The sequence below is a fragment of the Micromesistius poutassou genome (assembly GCF_964030765.1).
Source record: "Micromesistius poutassou genome assembly, chromosome: 8".
NCBI classification, from domain to species: domain Eukaryota; kingdom Metazoa; phylum Chordata; class Actinopteri; order Gadiformes; family Gadidae; genus Micromesistius; species Micromesistius poutassou.
This window is the reverse complement of record NC_140278.1, coordinates 8,238,377-8,257,055: the sequence shown is the minus strand read 5'-3', so window position 1 is coordinate 8,257,055 and position 18,679 is coordinate 8,238,377. Positions and strand designations below refer to the sequence as shown.

At 46.3% G+C, this 18,679-nt stretch overlaps 1 protein-coding gene across 3 annotated transcripts; it reads left to right on the top strand.

Moving 5' to 3' along the window:
• Positions 1-1,258: 1,258 nt before the first annotated feature.
• Positions 1,259-18,109, top strand: ago3a (argonaute RISC catalytic component 3a). Of its 3 annotated transcripts, none has more exons than XM_084472223.1 (19): positions 1,259-1,982; positions 3,507-3,684; positions 6,954-7,074; positions 7,153-7,361; positions 8,080-8,216; positions 8,939-9,073; positions 9,458-9,545; positions 10,314-10,461; positions 10,652-10,771; positions 11,139-11,261; positions 12,305-12,438; positions 12,846-13,030; positions 13,318-13,477; positions 13,759-13,849; positions 14,131-14,325; positions 14,453-14,587; positions 15,033-15,134; positions 15,435-15,634; positions 15,884-18,109. In XM_084472223.1, exons 1-19 carry the CDS (start codon positions 1,964-1,966, stop codon positions 15,990-15,992), a joined length of 2,589 nt encoding a protein of 862 aa, XP_084328349.1. In that variant the 5' UTR covers positions 1,259-1,963; the 3' UTR covers positions 15,993-18,109. The 3 variants fall into 3 exon arrangements, with proteins under 3 accessions (XP_084328349.1, XP_084328350.1, XP_084328348.1); XM_084472224.1 differs by having other exon boundaries at positions 11,139-11,282; positions 15,889-18,109; XM_084472222.1 differs by having other exon boundaries at positions 11,139-11,282.
• The last annotated feature ends 570 nt before the right edge of the window (positions 18,110-18,679 follow it).

Here is an 18,679-nt window from a genome sequence, read left to right as displayed (position 1 = left end):
CTCTCATCTTCCTGACCCTCCCCCCTTCCCTGCCTCCCCAGGCCTGTGCTAGACCAGCCCCATTGGTGCGCTGTGTGCATGCAAGCAACACAGATAGGGGTCGGCTACAAGGGTCTGGGGTCCTCCCGCCTCTCTGGCTTCCTGAAGACCACCCTGCATGAGAGACACTCTCCAAGTATCCTAAGCTGGCATCCTGAGCCTCCTCCTGAGCCCGCTCACAGCTGCCCGTCGCTCTGCCTCGGCACATCACGGTGTTGACGGCTTCCCTTTTGTTTACGTCCTGTTTTTATGAATATGATTGTTATTGTCGATAGTATTATGATCGTGTGTAGGTTCAGAGTCTATCTGCCCGCCCCGTCTCAACTCCTGTCTGGCCGCCGGTTTGATTCCCGCTGAGCTCGAGGGGACCACGGCAGCAGTTACGTTTGGACGTTTTTAAAAAAAAGAAACCATGTTTATGAACTTGCGTAGTTGAAATGCCTTTATACTCCCTTTTACTGATCCGGTATTGTGTCTGAGGTGATTTGTACATATAAATAGATATGAACCTGATATGTATTTGGGCTCAGCGTTGCCCCACCTCACCCTACCCCTCCTACTACAACCTGAATCAGATGCGGTTGTCCACGTATTGAAGCCACAAAGCACCTTGTATACAGGGGTTCTCTACCCCTCTCGACCCCTGACCCCTGGAAAGCAATACGACGTCACAGATCTCATCGCAGCACTTCCCCAGACACCAACACACAGCAGCCCATCTGGCCACTCTGTGTCTGTAATAATAATATTATGAGGCTATATCTGTTGGGAATGGTTATTTTTCAAAGAAAATAAAATGTGATTTTTATATGAATCCTGCCTTGTTTTCTGGTTTTATCAGCCTGTGAGTTTTTAATGATCTTGTTGATTCAGAACTTGTCACTATATATATATATTTCTTTTTTTTCTGATTATGTTGAGTAATATGAAGCAATTATGATGTTCATTCAAATTTAAAGGTTAATCTTTCAACTTTTTGTCATCAGAACGATTAATTATTGATCATGGTTGGTGAACAATAATAGATTACTACACGCTTATTACTACGTATTATTTATAATTATTTTACAAAATAATGAATTGATTAATATCGATTTAAACGTGGACACGAACGACGTCAGACGTCAATGCCCCGCCTCTTCCCATCGCTGTCAGAAGAGGAAATATGACCATATTTAGACAGCAGCTGGAGTCCAGAGAGTTGATATGTCAGCTGGACTGGAACCACCGATAACTCAACAAGGAGGGATTTAACTGACAACCTGAATTTAGAGTGAATCTTAACCTAGACTGTGTAATCCGGGATGTTTTGGACGCGTTCAGGACTTCCAGCGTCATCGGAATCCGCTTCCCTATGAGCTGGGGGTCGTGACAGCTTCCCCATATCGCGATAGGAGCGGTTTTGTCGCTACAACTTCAAACTATTCGGCATCGACTAGCCTAACCTATCGCTATAACCCGGTTTCTAACCCGGGTTTCGGGGTACCAGCATGTCTGTGTAACCACTGTCAAGTTCCAGGATTGTCTGGGGAATGTGAGGACGCTGTTCTTACGGTTTGTTGACGGCGAGTGTCGTCTGATTTGTTTCTTATAGAATTTGGTTTTAGTCACTTTCCCCACCCCCCACCCCCAACGCCTGGCTACCGAGCTAGCAGACATGGCTAACAAAGTGTAGCTTGTGTTCACTGAGCGTTAAAAACACGGCTATGCCGACACGGCGACACCAGAGAGCCCGGTAAATAGGAGTCCGGTGACGGAGTGCAGAAGAGCCCGGTGTGACAGTCAGCACGAGTGGGGTCGGAGGGCCAGGACGCCCCGCCAGGACACGGCCCATCGCCGTGGGAGACAGCGGACCTTACGGAGGACGAGTTCCCAGCTTCAGACCACTTAGGTCCCGGCAGAGACCGGGGCACTGACCTCATGAATGGACACCGGAACAACAGGTAAACTGGTGTCGAGTGGACGTTCACTACAATGACTTGAACATGAATTGCATTATTATTTGTCCGGATTACAACTTGTTCTCATGTCCACCTGTATGTATACCTTCTGTGGTATATAGAGCTATCTATGGTCTTGTTGTTTGTTTTTACCTGCTACGGACTCACCAAGTGTTACAAATATGTTTTCTATCGCACATATTATAGTCAGAATGTCATTAGTGGACCGTTGGGTCTCCTCGTGTGTTTGACAGCTACTGGGCAGCCACCGGGCTGTTTATGTTGTCAGTAGGGAGGGTTGGTGGTTGTCAGTAGGCTACTTACAACCTTCTACTTGCAATAATCACAAGTCGGTCTACCCTACTGATTTACTTGCCTTGTTACGTGATGGAAATCTCAATCAAAGTGAAACTTTCCGATTCCTCGCTACTCTACGCTTAAACATTTTAACCTTTTTAATAATTTAAAATGTGTAAAGATATTGAGAGGATTTAGAGTGCTGTTGGGTGCTGTTTCGTTCATGTAGTTGGTTATGACGGATTGAATCAGGTAACTCTAGTCCTTAACACTAGTTGTTCATTTCAGGCTGCATGAGGGAAGAACTTATTTCACCAACTCACTGGCTGCCGACATGCAACATGTTGAAACCATGACGTTTCGCTGGCTCAGTGTATCCGTGTTCCTGCATGGGTGCTGTGTGTCAGCATTTGACATGTCCTAAAAAGAATACATTTCTATTTACTATAACGATTGGATCAGGAATAAGGGGGTACTTTGACCACCACTGTTGAGGCTGCCATTCAGAAACCCAGGGATTCCCGCCAGTGGTTGCCACGACAACTTTCTGTTGTGTTCTGTTCTGCACTTTCCCACCCTTCTTCACACACACAACATCACAGGACGTGATGTCATCACATACCTGTTGCTGTTCTCAGTGTCTCATGTTGTTTGACAGATGTTGCTGAAGACATGATTTATAATTATCTTATGTTTCTCAGAACATCAGCAACAATTATGATAAACAGACGACAGAGAGAGAGAGTTAGCGATAGTGAGAGAGTGAGATATATTACCTAAGGGAGAGAGTAACAAGTAACAGGGGTTGTGTTACTGGCATGTTTTTCTATTCTGTATTCCCCTCCACGCGGTCCTAAAACCCCCTCATCCCACGCATGTGGTGAATCACATGCGTGTCTTGCTTTGAACCTGTGCCTTTGTTGGGGGAGAGGGGCTGGAGGGGTGTGACACATCCAGTTGGCAGCAAGTGGGTTTCCCCTCACACGTTTAGAAAGTTAGTGGCGTTGTTTGTCACTTCCTTTTTAAGGTCCACTCTAGGTCCACTCTAAAATATATTTTTCAATTAAATTTAAAATGTGTATAAGTGGAGGAGAGATAGATGTACAGCAGAGTAAAACAAACATAACAACTATTAATGGTTTCTCCTAACCCACTCCATGTGTTCTTTCTCTGTCATTGTCCACCCATCTCTCTGTCTCCATCTCTCTCTCTTATTCTCCCCCTCTTTAGCAACGGTAGCGGTGGAGGCCCAGGCTCTGTTCCAGGTGCCCAGGCGCCCGGGCTTCGGGTCAGCAGGGAAGCCTATCAGGCTCCTGGCTAACTGCTTCCAGGTGGACATCCCCCAGATGGACGTCTACCTGTACCAGGTGGACATCACGCCTGAGAAGTGTCCTCGCAGGGTCAACAGGTAGCCTGTAGCTACCGCTAACATACATACAGGCATACATGATGCATATATTCCAAATGGGCAACTGTTAGCCAGTACCTACCGCAGTGATACCTAGAGGCTAATGTTATGGTGTTCTGCATGGGTGAGCTTGGATTGCTGCTGCTGACTATATTTCAGACTATGTTAAAGACCAGATTAACTACTAGATTAGTTACCAGTTCACTGATTGGGTTATACGAGATAAAAGCGATGCTATTTTACCGACTACAGTATATTGAACACTAAATTTCAAACTAGATTACTAAACAGATGACTGCCTAGGTTATTTACAACATTACAAAACAGATTACAGACTAGATTGGAGACTAGGATGCAGACTCTGCTGAAGATGAGATGCAGAATACATTCTATACCATTTCAGACTAGAGAACATGCCAGATTAAGCACTCAATGAGAGCCTTTAAAGGTCTCATTCCACCGTTTTTTCATTAATTTTGCGGTGGTCACTAGTAGCAATAAATGCCCTGTGAGTCAGTTTTGGTGAAAATAATGCTCTGGTGCTCCTGTTTCACACTGTTCCAGTGTGGTAGTGGAGGTGGGCGGGGAAGAACGACCCGATTTTGGCTCTTATTCATGAGATGCAAATGACTCACCTCTGATTGGCTAACAGCACTGTCCGTCACAGTAATAATACCAATTCAACTTACTGAGAGAGACAGAGAAAGGGAGAACAAGAGACAGACAGAGAGAGGGAGAAGGAGAGAGAGAGAGAGGGAGAAGGAGAACCACTGGGCTCCTTGTGGGTTTCTGGTTGATTGAATACAGAGAGACGAGCTGCCTCGGGGCACCGCGTCCGGGGGGCGAATCTTTTTTCCGTAGGATGGTAGGGGAAGGTACCGCCTTTTTCGCCGCTGATTGGTTAGAAGGGCTTGGCGGCAGGTTCTCCTCCGATTGGTTATTTGATTTAGTGGCTGTCGGCTAGTCTACCACCAACAGTAGTAAACAAACTCGATCCAACAGTGATAAGTAATAGAAATAACATTTTCATAGCCTGTTTAGCTAGTCATAGCTGTTTGGGGGACTTTTGTGATAAGAGAGAGAAGCAAGTGCTAGTGATGGTGGTGTTTTTTCTTTTTTAAATAAGTAGATAAAACTAAAAAGCAATTGCAATTTGATGAGCAGGGATTAAACACCAGTGTTTTAAAACAGAAGCAGATATTAACTGTAGGTTAAACATTAGTGTGTGTGCGTGCGTGCGTGCGTGCGTGCGTGCGTGCGTGCGTGTGTGCGTGCGTGCGTGCGTGCAGCCATGACAGTTAGGTGGTGTCATATTTGTGCAAAGGAGGAGTTGGAGACCATCATACCGGATCACCTTGAGGTTAGGATTAGGAATAAGTCAACGATAGGGAGCAGCTCCAGTAGCTCCAGTAATAAAATGGTAAATAAAAATAAAAAAAAGTAATAAATGGTTTTGCCACAGGTATCACAGGTATTCAATGGTTAAGGTTAGGCTTACAGTTAGGGTGCGTTGTTCGTTGTGTTGATAGGTTCTAATCTATACCTTTATTAATGACCTGTACTTTTTTCTATTACAATGCAAATAAAGAGTCAATTTTAAGCTTGCCTTTTGAAATAATATGGTTGATTTACTGAGATTATATTTAATTTATTTAAACAGCAACTTCTGCCTGAGGGGCACTGCAATTTCCTTTGCAGATACACACCACTGGAGAGTGGTTTCGCAGCCTCTTTCATCACTAGCACTTGCTTCTCTCTCATCACAAAAGTCCCTCAAACAGATATGACTAGCTAAACAGGCTATGAAAATGTGAAAATCAATTCTGACGGAACGCACTTATCACTGTTGGATCGAGTTTGTTTGCTACTGTTGGTGGTAGACTAGCCAACAGCCACTAAATCAAATAACCAATCGGAGGAGAGCCTGCCGCCAAATCTAATAACCAATCGGAGGAGAGCACTTCTAACCAATCAGCGGCGAAAAAGGCGGTACCTTCCCCTACCATCCTACGGAAAAAAGATTCGCGTCCGGGGGACCGTGCACCGATCCCCACGATCGCCGTATCAGTGCACGGTGGCTGGTCCCTGCGGTCGCCGTGCACCGGCCGAGCTCCCGGACTCCGGCGGTGCACTCTCGCGGGCACGGGGATTGAATGCAATAAACAGCCGCGGTGCCCCGAAGCGGCTTTTCTTTCTGTATTCAATCGCCGTGCCCGCGGGAGTGCACCGCCGGAGCTCGGGAGCTCGGAGCTCCGCCGGGGCACGGCCGCCGGGGAACCGCGACAGCGGTGTACGGCGGAGCTCCCGGACATACGATGGAGCTCCCGGACTCCGGCGGTGCACTCCTAACCCACGGGCTCGCGGTCGCGGCTCTTCTGTCGCGGTCGCGGCTCTTCTTTCTATATTCAATCGCCGTGCCCGCGGGAGTGCACCGCCGGAGTCCGCGAGCTCGGCCGGGGCATGGCCGCCGGGAGACCGCGACCGCGGGGACCGCCTGCCGTGCACCGCGCCCGGGAGCTCAGCTCCGGCCGCCGTGGTGCCCCGAGGCGGCTCTTCTTTCGGTATTCAATCGCCGTGCCCGAGCCGCGTAAATGTTGAAATAGTGGTAATGTCCGATCCAACCATTTGTTCCCCAACTCTTGTTTCTTGGTCAAGAGACGCAACGTTGCGTCTTGTTATAGCCACAAATAGCACAGGCACAAACTCAATGCTGTCTTCCCGTGGGCCGTCGCAAGCCAAGGCTGTGCGAGGCCATGAATACCAACTGACGTCAGTTGGTGAGGCTTTTCGAATCCGCTCGTTTGTGCGTCTATTTTCTTACATTTGCTAATGCAGGCAATCGAGGTAGGAGAACGTTTTCACGTTCAGCATGCATATCTAACTCCGAGTGACCTATCGTATTTCAAAAGGAGGAGTAATAAACGGTTTTCGGTGGAATGAGACCTTTAAGCAGCAACTACGTACATGTATTAGCACTAGCTCAATCTCGACTCCTTCGGAATTTCTGTGGGTGGTTATGAACCAACCAAGTGGGCAGGTCCATGAATAATAATTTGACAAAGCTACGTAGCAGTGTCACCTTATCCAGATTGGCTCATTTTTTTCTGCCTTTTTCCTTTCATTGGCTATTGCATACAGCAGACAAACTGCAGATTTCAACTTACCACACATCACAAACTTATTCTGACTTATGTTATTTAACAAACAATAGGAATAATGGAATTTTAATGGCATGGGATCTTTAACGAAGCGGCCCCTTTGCTGTGCAGGGAGGTGGTCGACTCTATGGTGAAGCACTTCAAGGTGACCATCTTCGGGGACCGGCGGCCCGTCTACGATGGGAAGAGGAGCCTGTACACGGCTAACCCCCTACCTCTAGCAGCAGCCGGGGTGAGTCACTCACTCACTCAATCACTCACACACAAGTATTTCCTTACACGGTGTGTGACCTCGCTTCTCTCGTTGCAGGTGGACCTGGATGTCACTCTACCAGGGGAAGGAGGGAAAGACCGCCCCTTCAAGGTGTCCATTAAGTTGGTCTCCAACGTGAGTTGGCACACGTTGCACGATGTGCTGTCGGGGCATGGCACCCCAGACCCCCTGGAGCTGGACAAGCCCATCAGCACCAACCCCGTTCATGCAGTCGACGTGGTGCTCAGACACCTGCCCTCCATCAAGTAAGCACTTCCTGGTTACGGACTGATGCTCGCTTCTTGTTCACTTCCTGATTTAGTCATTACTTCTTGTTTACCTAACGGTTTACTTCCTGTGTTGGACTTCCGGGGTATGATTCCTGTTTACTTCCTTGTTACCTTCCTGTCTGAATCCTGGTTAGGTGGCCTCATTAGGTTACCTTGTTACTGCTGCCTTGTTACTAAAACCATAAACTCTGTTAAACGATTGAAAAGAACCCAAGGGATATTGCAATAAAGCCTGATATTTTTAGACACTCCTTGTGAGCACGTATTTGTGATGTTGCTTTGATGCTGACCCTTTCCTAATAATATCTTAAGCATTGCTGAGCCCTGAACTCATATCCTCTGTATGATGTGTCGCCCATTGCATCGATTTCCATCATAACTCCAATGGGGGGTCTCTGATCACAAAGGAAAGACCCAGCATTATTCCAAAGCCTACCCTGCCTCCTCCCCTGTAGTGTGTCTTTATCAGCCAGCCAAGACCTGTCAACACCACACAGCTCTCTTTTCCTTGCTGGTGTGATCAAAATGAGCACCAGAGAAGACTGATTGTGTGTGTGTGTGTGTGTGTGTGTGTGTGTGTGTGTGTGTGTGTGTGTGTGTGTGTGTGTGTGTGTGTGTGTGTGTGTGTGTGTGTGTGTGTGTGTGTGTGTGTGTGTGTGTGTGTGTGTGTGTGTGTGTGTGTGTGTGTTCGCAGGTACACCCCCGTGGGCCGTTCTTTCTTCTCCCCTCCAGAAGGTTATGACCACCCGCTGGGTGGAGGGAGAGAGGTGTGGTTCGGCTTCCACCAGTCCGTCCGCCCTGCCATGTGGAAGATGATGCTCAACATCGATGGTGAGGTCAACTGATCAACAAAGGCATCATTGATCATTAAATCAGCTGAACTCCTGACTTATAAATGAGAGGGAGAGACAGAGGTCACATTTGAGTTGTGGGACAGTTGGTCGTTGGCTCTCTGGCGGCCAGCTATTACCGTGGAGACGGGTGTGTGTGATGTTTTTTCTCCCGCTTTCTCACCCTCCATTAGTCTCTATATCTGTCTCTCTATCCATCATACTGTCAGTCCATCATTTCTGTCAGTCCTCTCTCCTATCGCTCAATAAATCACTTGTTTTCATCTCTCGCCCAAAGTAGTGAATGTGTAGAGGGTCTGTGAAAAGCAGTCAACATTTAAACAATGATGCAAACTATATGCAAACACCCATAAGCATTGGGAGGAAATCAGAAGAGGATGTCACTTGGCTTAGCGTGACAGGGTGCAGGGTGCTACTTAACCTTCACATAAAATCCAATCAGATAATTTCAGATGTCTTTTCTAGATAGAAATAAATAATTGTAGCTGTTACATTATGCCCAATGCCTCAACAGTCAAAGAACATGTTTTTTATGAAGATGCACTCTTACAACTATATTCATATTATTCTCTATAAAAACACCACTGCAGTTTCATATACAAAAAAAGGAACAATTATATTCATTGTAACTATATGAAAACATACATTTTTGGGAGTATTGATGTTGAAATGTATTAATATATATTTTGTGTATTTGTGTAGTGTCTGCCACGGCGTTCTACAAGGCCCAGCAGGTGGTCAGGTTCATGTGTGAGGTTCTGGACATCCACAACATTGATGAGCAGCCCCGCCCCCTCACAGACTCCCACCGGGTCAAGTTCACCAAGGAAATCAAAGGTCACTGCTGCCTGTGTGTGTGTGTGTGTGTGTGTGTGTGTGTGTGTGTGTGTGTGTGTGTGTGTGTGTGTGTGTGTGTGTGTGTGTGTGTGTGTGTGTGTGTGTGTGTGTGTGTGTGTGTGTGTGTGTGTGTGTTTGTAAATTCTGTGTCTATCTATCTGTGATGTGTGTGTGTGTGTGTGTGTGTGTATTTGTATTTATGTTGATGTGTGTTTTGTTGTCTCTCTCTTCTCTTTCTCTATCTCCATGTGCATCTCTTATGCATGTTAAATATAATCTCCCAAAAATATACAGAATTTGTATTGTGGAGTTTTGCGCAGGTTGTATGTGCATTTTTTTTTATAATTTGAAGTAATGCAATGGTAACCGTCTCTCTGTCTCCAGGTCTGAAGGTAGAGGTGACTCACTGTGGGACGATGAGGAGGAAGTACCGTGTGTGTAACGTCACTCGCCGGCCAGCTAGCCACCAAACGTGAGTGTGTGAGTGTGTGTGTGTGTGTGTGTGTGTGTGTGTATTCACCATAAGCAAATATCTGTGTTAAGTCACGTGTTAACTTGGTGCTTAGCATAGCGTTAGTCACTCTAGGGGGGGAAGTGCTACGTTTGGATGTACGGATTAATTCACCTCTCTTCGCTGCAATCACGGTACCTATCATCTGGCCATGTGTCATGCTTCCAGGAAATCAATTATTATACTATGAGTAATCATTTAAAGAGACAGTCTCGCTTTAATTCTCCATTTCAAGACATCTGAGAAACGGTTTGAGAAGGATTAAACAGTGTAAAACAGGATAGTTTAGTGGTGAGGGTGGTGGACTCACTGCTGAAAGGTCCTGGGTTAGATCCCTGATGTCCACCGTCTACCTGTAGGCATTATTTAGCCATATCCCCACCTGCTGCTTTATGACCTGTGTCTGATTTCACGTAGCTTTGAAAACAAGCGTCTGCTGAAATAGTAATATCAGAGAGCCCTCCTTCAACTGGAGTCCATAGGCTTCCACATCACAACTAGCAGTTATCCTCAGACCCACCTGCTGTCAATCTAGATGGGAGTTAAACCCAGACACCCCACTGTCTATCAGACGGGAGTTAAACCCAGACACCCCACTGTCTATCAGACGGGAGTTAAACCCAGACACCCCACTGTCTATCAGATGGGAGTTCAACCCAGACAACCTGCCTCCTGTCTAGATAGGAGTTAAACCCAGACCATTCTGCTAACTCCTCTCCCTTATCTCAGCTTCCCCCTCCAGCTAGAGAATGGCCAGACGGTGGAGCGCACGGTGGCGCAGTACTTCAAAGACAAGTACAGCCTGCAGCTGAAGTACCCCCACCTGCCCTGTCTCCAGGTGGGCCAGGAGCAGAAACACACCTACCTGCCCCTGGAGGTAAGAGTACCATCCAAACCTTCCTCCCCCACCCCCACTTACTACCTCCAATATTAAGGTTTAAGTTAATAAAGTGTTTAAACTATCTTCATAACTGGGTATTAAAGGTGTGTAACATTGTAGCAGGTGTTACAGGTGTGTTCTCTCCAGGTGTGTAGCAGGTGTTACAGGTGTGTTGTTGTGTCCTCAGGTGTGTAACATTGTAGCAGGCCAGCGCTGCATCAAGAAGCTGACTGATAACCAGACCTCGACTATGATCAAGGCAACGGCTCGCTCTGCCCCCGACAGACAGGAAGAGATTAGCCGGCTGGTGAGTAGTGGAGACCCCCCCAGTTGACGTGTGGGTTTTTTCTTTCTTTTTTTTTTTCTGTTCTTTCTTTCTCTGTTCTCCTTTGCCCTCCACCTTTTGCTCTATAATGTCTCATTTAAGGGATTATAAGACAAGACACTCTGCAAGGTGGTTGGTTCAAAAAATAAATTGACAGAATTGTGTATTAAATTGCTTGCCATGCGACTCTTCTCCTTTCCTCTCCTCTACATAAAAAGCTGATAAAACCTGGTGTCATGAAGGTATTTAACGCTATAAGACGCCAAGATTGCCCTCACTACTTCCATGAGCAGAAGTGTAGGCCGAGGTGTGTCATCCAAAGGCCCTGACCCCCTGGTTCTCCCCTCAGGTGCGCAGCGCTAACTACGAAGCGGATCCCTTCGTCCAGGAGTTCAGGTTCAAGGTGCGGGACGAGATGTCCCAGGTGACCGGACGTGTGCTGCCCCCACCCATGCTGCAGTATGGAGGTCGGGTGAGCACAGAAAACTACCTGGTACCTACACCTGTCTGTCTGTCTGTCTACCTGAATGCTTACTGCCTGGAACCTACATGTGTCTGTCTGTCTACCTGGTACTTACACCTGTCAGTCTGTCTACCTGTCAGTCTGTCTACCTGTCAGACTGACTACCTGGTGCCTACATGGGTCTGTCTGTCTACCTGGTGCTTACACCTGTCAGTCGGTCTACCTGTCTGTCTGACTATCTGGTGCCTACATGGGTCTGTCTGTCTACCTGGTACTGACACCTGTCTTTCTCCATGTCTGTCTCTCTGACTACCTGCCTACCCAGCTCCTACAGATGTCTTAATGTATGCTTGTCAGCAAGTAAATATTATATCTCTAACATGTTAGCATGTTGTAGTAAACAGTTGGTTTTGATCAAATCAAGTTGTAAGTTAAGTTAAAGCTGTAATAGTCATAATATTGTTTTGATTATGTTTTGTTTGTGACTTGCTTTGCATACAACCATGTTAACCAAGCCTCCATTACTACATTGTGTGTGTGTGTGTGTGTGTGTGTGTGTGTGTGTGTGTGTGTGTGTGTGTGTGTGTGTGTGTGTGTGTGTGTGTGTGTGTGTGTGTGTGTGTGTGTGTGTGTGTGTGTGTGTGTGTGTGTGTGTGTGTGTTCAGGAAGTAAGTTTTTGTGGTGGCAAATAAATGTTGGACTCAGTGTGTGAGTTAGGATGCAGTATACATAGGCACATGTATCTCCAGTCGTGTGGGTGTGTGAGTATGTATGTGATATGACTTTGGTGTAAAGATATGTGGGTGTGGGTCAGTATTTGTGTGTGTGGGGGGGATTTGCCTGGTGTGTGGGTCAGTATTTGTGTGTGTGAGGGGGACATGCCTGGGGGTGTGAGTGTGTTTAGTATTGGTATGTATGTGATATGACTGCGGTTTGTGTGTGTGTGTGTGTGGGGGCATTACTGCAGTGTCTGTGTGTGTGTGTGTGTGTGTGTGTGTGTGCAAGTATTGCTGTGTGTGTGTGTGACATGCCTGCGGTGTCTGTGGTTTCAGAGCCGTACAGTGGCGACCCCCAGCCAGGGCGTGTGGGACATGCGGGGGAAACAGTTCCACACCGGGGTGGAGGTCAAGATGTGGGCCATCGCCTGTTTCGCCACGCAGAGACAGTGTCGAGAGGAGATTCTCAAGTATGGAGCCACCTCTCTCCATTCCTCTCGCCTCTATAATACTCTCCTCATCTCTCCTCTATAATACTCTCCTCTTCTCTCCTCTATAATACTCTCCTCCTCTACAATCCTCTCCTCCTCTCCTCCTCTACAATCCTCTCCTCCTTTCTCCTCTACAATCCTCTCCTCCTTTCTTCTTACTTGGTGCTGATTAAACCAGTTTGAGGAATTATGTGTAGATTAAGTATAAGTGTAAATATTGTAGTATTTGAGGTGTTGTAGTGTAATATAGTATATAATAACCTAGGTTATGCAAGCGTTAATTAAGTATAGTACTTAAGTAATAAGTAATTCATGAGATTGATTGGAAATACAAAATGGAATTATAACAGTAGTATAGTATTTGAAGTACTGTGCTTCTGCTGCAGGGGATTCACGGACCAGCTGCGTAAGATCTCCAAGGACGCTGGGATGCCCATCCAGGGCCAGCCGTGCTTCTGTAAATACGCCCAGGGAGCGGACAGCGTGGAGCCCATGTTCAGACACCTGAAGAACACCTACGCAGGCCTGCAGCTCATCATCGTCATCCTGCCAGGGAAGACCCCCGTCTATGGTCAGAAACCACATCATACTCATCTAGAAAAAAACAACTAATCCAGTCTATAAAGACCCCTGTTGGCAGTCAGAAACCTACTCAAACTAATCTAGAAAGACTCCCATCTACAGTTATAAAACGCCTCTAAACAAGTCTAAAAATACTTTAGAACAGGGTTCTAAAAAGAACCCTGTCAGTAGCATCAGAAACTAGTCTGTCTAGTCTATTCAGAAACAACCTGTTGTCAAGCTTAGCTCAGTCTTTTCTAGACCGTAATAGTAAATGGAGTGTGTGTGTGTGTGCAGCGGAGGTGAAGCGTGTGGGAGACACCCTGCTGGGCATGGCCACTCAGTGTGTCCAGGTGAAGAACGTGGTGAAGACGTCTCCCCAGACGCTGTCCAACCTCTGCCTCAAGATCAACGTCAAGCTGGGAGGAATCAACAACATCCTGGTCCCTCACCAGCGGTCAGTAGCGCCTCCTGAAGGTTTAGCTAGCATCATGCCAACTCATTTATCCCTCGGTAGTACAGATAGCATCATGTTCTGTCTGTTAGCATGGAGTTTCAGCTAGCATGATTTCCACTATGTTAGCACTCGGCTAGTCTCATGCTGACTCAGTTAGCACGCAGGTTTTAACTCCTAGTTCAGCTAATTTCCTGCTCAGTATGTTGGCATGGGGGTTGTAACTCTGCTAGTATCATGCTAACTCAGTTAGCACGCAGGGTGTAATGCTGGGTGTCTTGCAGGCCCTCAGTGTTCCAGCAGCCTGTTATCTTCCTGGGAGCCGACGTCACGCATCCCCCGGCTGGGGACGGCAAGAAGCCCTCCATTGCAGCGGTGAGCGAACCGGCTAACCTAATGTGTGATGTGGCATACATATGGTTTACATGCATTGGAGACATGTTTACACTTTATTAGTCACAGACAGGAAATATGGGTGCCCCAACATCAAGTACAGGATACAGATGTGTACCATATTAGCTCCTCTGGCACATAGGGCAGCAACAAAGTCCATCCACCTCCGTCTGTCTCTGGCAAACTTCTCCAGAGTTGCGCAGCCCTCTCCATATGAGCACCGAAGGATTAAACCATGTTGTCTTTTTGGAACTGCTCTCCAGGTGGTAGGCAGTATGGACGCCCACCCCAGCAGGTACTGTGCTACGGTCCGGGTCCAGAGGCCCAGGCAGGAGGTGATCCAGGACCTCTCTTCTATGGTGCGAGAGCTCCTGATCCAGTTCTACAAGTCGACCCGCTACAAGCCCACCAGGATCATCTTCTACCGGGATGGGGTGTCCGAGGGACAGTTCAGACAGGTCCGTGCTGAAGGTTATTTTAAACAGTCTATGTAAATGCTGCCTCGGGATACTGTTGGCTGTGATATCCTTTTCAATGGACCAAGTTTTTTAAATTGGTGTTGTACTATGAACTGCTGTGTTCCAGGTGTTGTACTATGAGCTACTGGCGATCCGGGAGGCCTGTATCAGCCTTGAGAAGGACTACCAGCCTGGCATCACCTACATTGTGGTCCAGAAACGCCATCACACTCGCCTTTTCTGCGCCGACCGCAACGAGAGGGTGAGATCCGGCTACACACACGCACACTAGGTCTGGGCGAAATGGCTGAAAGACATATCACGATATATCTTGATCATATTGATCGATAACTATTAATCATTTTAATGACCTAAAAAGACTAGGAATTACCATGCTGGATTTAAACACTTCTGTTGAACACTTAATAATGACCTTCCACTGTTCTTCATTGATAAATACTCCAATGTCGATACAACAATGAAAAACACTTAAATATTGTAAATAAGTATGGAACCGTGTTTGTGTAACAAACCCAGCTGCTAGATTCGGTGGTCCAGTCTCTTAGCGATATATATATAGTTTTAAATTGATATTGATTAAGTCTATCACAATACGATAATTAATTGTTTTATTGCCCACGCCTAATGCACACGCACAATAACACTTACACGTTTGTTGATTGAGTTGAGTGCTGCTCTGTGTGCAGGTTGGGCGCAGTGGGAACATCCCTGCCGGCACCACAGTAGATACAGACATCACCCACCCCTCTGAGTTTGACTTCTACCTCTGCAGTCACGCCGGAATCCAGGTACGTGCTGTTTAGTATTCATGGTGATGGTTGACCTGGTCATGTTCTCATGGTGATGACGACTGTTGTTGTAGTGATTGTTAGGATGGTGAGGGTTGTCACGGTGACGGTGTTGAAGGTGATTGTTTTGATGGTAATGGTTGTCATGTTGATGGGGAGGCTCAGCATGATGATAGGAGATGGTTGTCATGGGAATGGTGTTGAAGGTGACGGGTTGTCAAGTTGATGGGGATGCATAGCATGATGATGATGGCTACTGTTGTCATGGAGAAGTTATCATGCCGTACCTGCTGTTTCCAGGGTACCAGTCGACCCTCCCACTACCACGTCCTATGGGACGACAACTGCTTCACCGCCGATGACTTCCAGGTCCTCACCTACCAGCTGTGCCACACATACGTCCGCTGCACGCGCTCCGTGTCCATCCCTGCACCGGCCTACTATGCTCACCTGGTTGCCTTCCGTGCTCGCTACCACCTGGTGGACAAGGAGCACGACAGGTGAGGGAGAGGACCACAGCTCCAGTCTGTCCTTTACCTCAGCGCCAGTCTGTCCTTTATCAGTCACAGTCCTTTACCACAGCTCCAGTCTGTCCTTTATCACAGCTACTGTCTGACCTTGATCAAAATACTTGATGATGCACAGAGGAGGTCAAAATACTTTTAATTAGCAATATGTTTGTGTATATTAAAGTCTGTTTTTATTAATGTGTGTGTGTGTCTGTGTGTGTGTGTGTATGTGTGTTTCAGTGCAGAGGGCAGCCATGTCTCTGGTCAGAGTAACGGTCGGGACCCTCAGGCGCTGGCCAAGGCGGTCCAGATCCACCACGACACCCTGAGGACCATGTACTTCGCCTGAACACACACACACACACACACACACACACACACACACACACACACACACACACACACACACACACACACACACACACACACACACACACACACACACACACACACACAGAGTAATATACGTACACACATACATACACAGCGTAATATATGCACACTCACACACATAGCGTGTCAGTCTTGGAGTATATAGAGGTGTGTGTGCCCCTACATCCTGTCTATCCAGACCAGACACTGTGCAAAGAGGGACACACATATACTCACACATAAACGTATATATTCTGGACTGAGGACATGAGCACTGCTTTAATATCAAAAGACTTTTATGCAATACTGAACCAGCCAATTATGATTTTGATTCCCCCCCCCCTCATGTTCTGCTGGAGATGTGAGGGCCTTCTCTCTAACCTTCAGCCGCTATCACATCATGTTTCTTGCGTAGCCCAACTCGGTTTCAACAGCAGCCCCTTTGGATTGGTCAGTTGGTTTTGTGTGTGTTTTTGTTTTTTATTTTTATATGACAGCGATATTATATATGTGCCTGTTTGGGTTCCCTCTGTCTGGATGTAACCCCAAAGCCTCGGCTGCAGCACTCCCTGTAGGCTGACGGCTTGAACTGCCTCCTTTTATTTAAGACGGTGTCATGCCCTCATCTGGCCACACAGGGGCGGTGTTGTCCCTCTGGTGATGTACAGTGACACACCAGGGGAGATGGGGAGGGTTTTTAACTTCATCAGCTCTTTGTATTTTCTAAACGTCTTTCTGATTTGTTTCTTTTTCCATTTTTATGAACAATCCTTTCGGTTCCCATATGACAACGATATTTCCGCCTGCCTCGGTTGCTACCCTAGCTCTCATGTCCGGTCTCTGAAGGAGTTGAGGTAACACTGTCTCAATTGCGAGGAGGAAGCTTCCTTGTTAGTTCCCTACCTTGTGGAAGTGGTGAATGAAGTCCCACCGCCCAACCAGGTAGCATCATGTGACTATCACGTTGGGTGTACGTCTCCTCCTACGTGGAGTAGGGGTCACTTCTTGGTCCTTTTGGGAACCTACCTACCGACCAAGGAACAATCTGACATTTACTTTAAATTTAGCCAAGTCCTATGTTTCCTGCTGAATTGGGACAGTCCTATGCTGCCATATTACCAATATTTGCCACCTATATAGGAAGCTTCCATGCAATTGAGACAGCCCTTCGGAAGATCATTTCCCAACAAATATTTTAGAGACGGTTGGGCAGAGAGACAGTTTGAAGAGAGACGGTAGGGCAGAGGGACAGTTTAAAGAGAGATGGTAGATTGACAATTTTAGAGAAAGATAGAGAACAGGCAGTTTAAATAGAGATGGAAGAGAAAGATATCAGATGGTACAGTTTGAAGAGAGATGGTAGGGCAGAGAGAGAGTTTCAAGATGGTAGAGAACACAGACAGTTTATAGAGTTTTGGTAGAGAGACGGTAAAGAAACCTAGAGAACAGTGACAGTTTAAAGAGAGATGGTACCGAACAGAGATGGTGTTTTTGACCTCTGGAATAGGACCCATCGATATGTTGGGGAGAAGAGTGTGTAATTCCCTGAATCCATGAATATAAAAATGCTTTACTGCGTTTCAAAAGAGCCTTGACCCTGTTAGGCTTTTAAACACCTCATATATTTTATTTTAAGTAATAGACCTTTTTATGTTATGAAATGCCCTCCAGCCTCCTTCTTGATGCATGACGTTGATCAAGGGTTTTGATATCACAGTATATATCAGTATGTATATATATAGTGGTGTGTGTATATACAGCTAGTACCTAGTAGAGCAAGGTTTTTAGAATGTTGTGTATGGAGAGCCAATGTTTTTAATAAGAGCCGTGATAAATGACAGTAGTGTGTGTGTATGTATATATATATGTGTAATATAACACTGTAGTATATCTTCAGCAGTAAGACCGCAGTACTATTAATATATCTACTGCAGTATATTTGGAAATATTTTAAGTGCCTGGTTGAGCGACATGGAGGTTAGAAGTAATTTTGACTCTGATTCCAGTAACTGACAAAACACACATCTTAGGATGGTTCCAAGCTAGCCATTGGTGAAAAGCCTTGAACTTTGCTATATTATAATGTTTTCCTCTTAGCTCTGTGATGACTGCTGTCCTCATATGAAATAATTATATATATATATATATATATATATATATATATATATATATATATAATCTACCCGCATTCTGCTGCTATATTTAGTTGGGTAACGGCCAGTTTCATCATGCACATGGGGAAGCAAACGTGTGTGTGTGTGTGTGTGTGTGTGTTAAGCGTGATAAGCACTGAAGACAGATCACAGGCATGGTGCTATTCTCAGAGTCTGGGTCTCTGGAAGAGAAGGGAGATACAGGTCCAATGGGGGGGGCAGAAATGGTGGAAAGCTTTCCCAGGAAGGAGTGCTTGCCCTTGGGCAGCGAGGTCTAGAGCCATGGGGGTCTTGACCGATTTGAGCCTCCATTACTTCACTAGGGTCTGAAAGTACTTTTGACATAGACAGATAAACGTAAGTTTGTACATTTAAACAACATTGTAATGCACACCACTTATTTTTGGTAACCGAAAAGTTCTTAAAGATGTTGTGCTGCTGCTTGGTTTAACTTAAGTATACTCGATGGGAAGTGTCTTGCTGCAGACTGCTGTGTGCGTGTTTATGCCGT

Excerpts from the sequence above, each read along its gene's own strand:
- ago3a (XM_084472222.1), top strand. Across the intron at positions 13,031-13,317 it reads AGGGAAGACCCCCGTCTATG|CGGAGGTGAAGCGTGTGGGA; the intron begins GTCAGAAACCAC and ends GTGTGTGTGCAG. Across the intron at positions 13,850-14,130 it reads AGAAGCCCTCCATTGCAGCG|GTGGTAGGCAGTATGGACGC; the intron begins GTGAGCGAACCG and ends ACTGCTCTCCAG.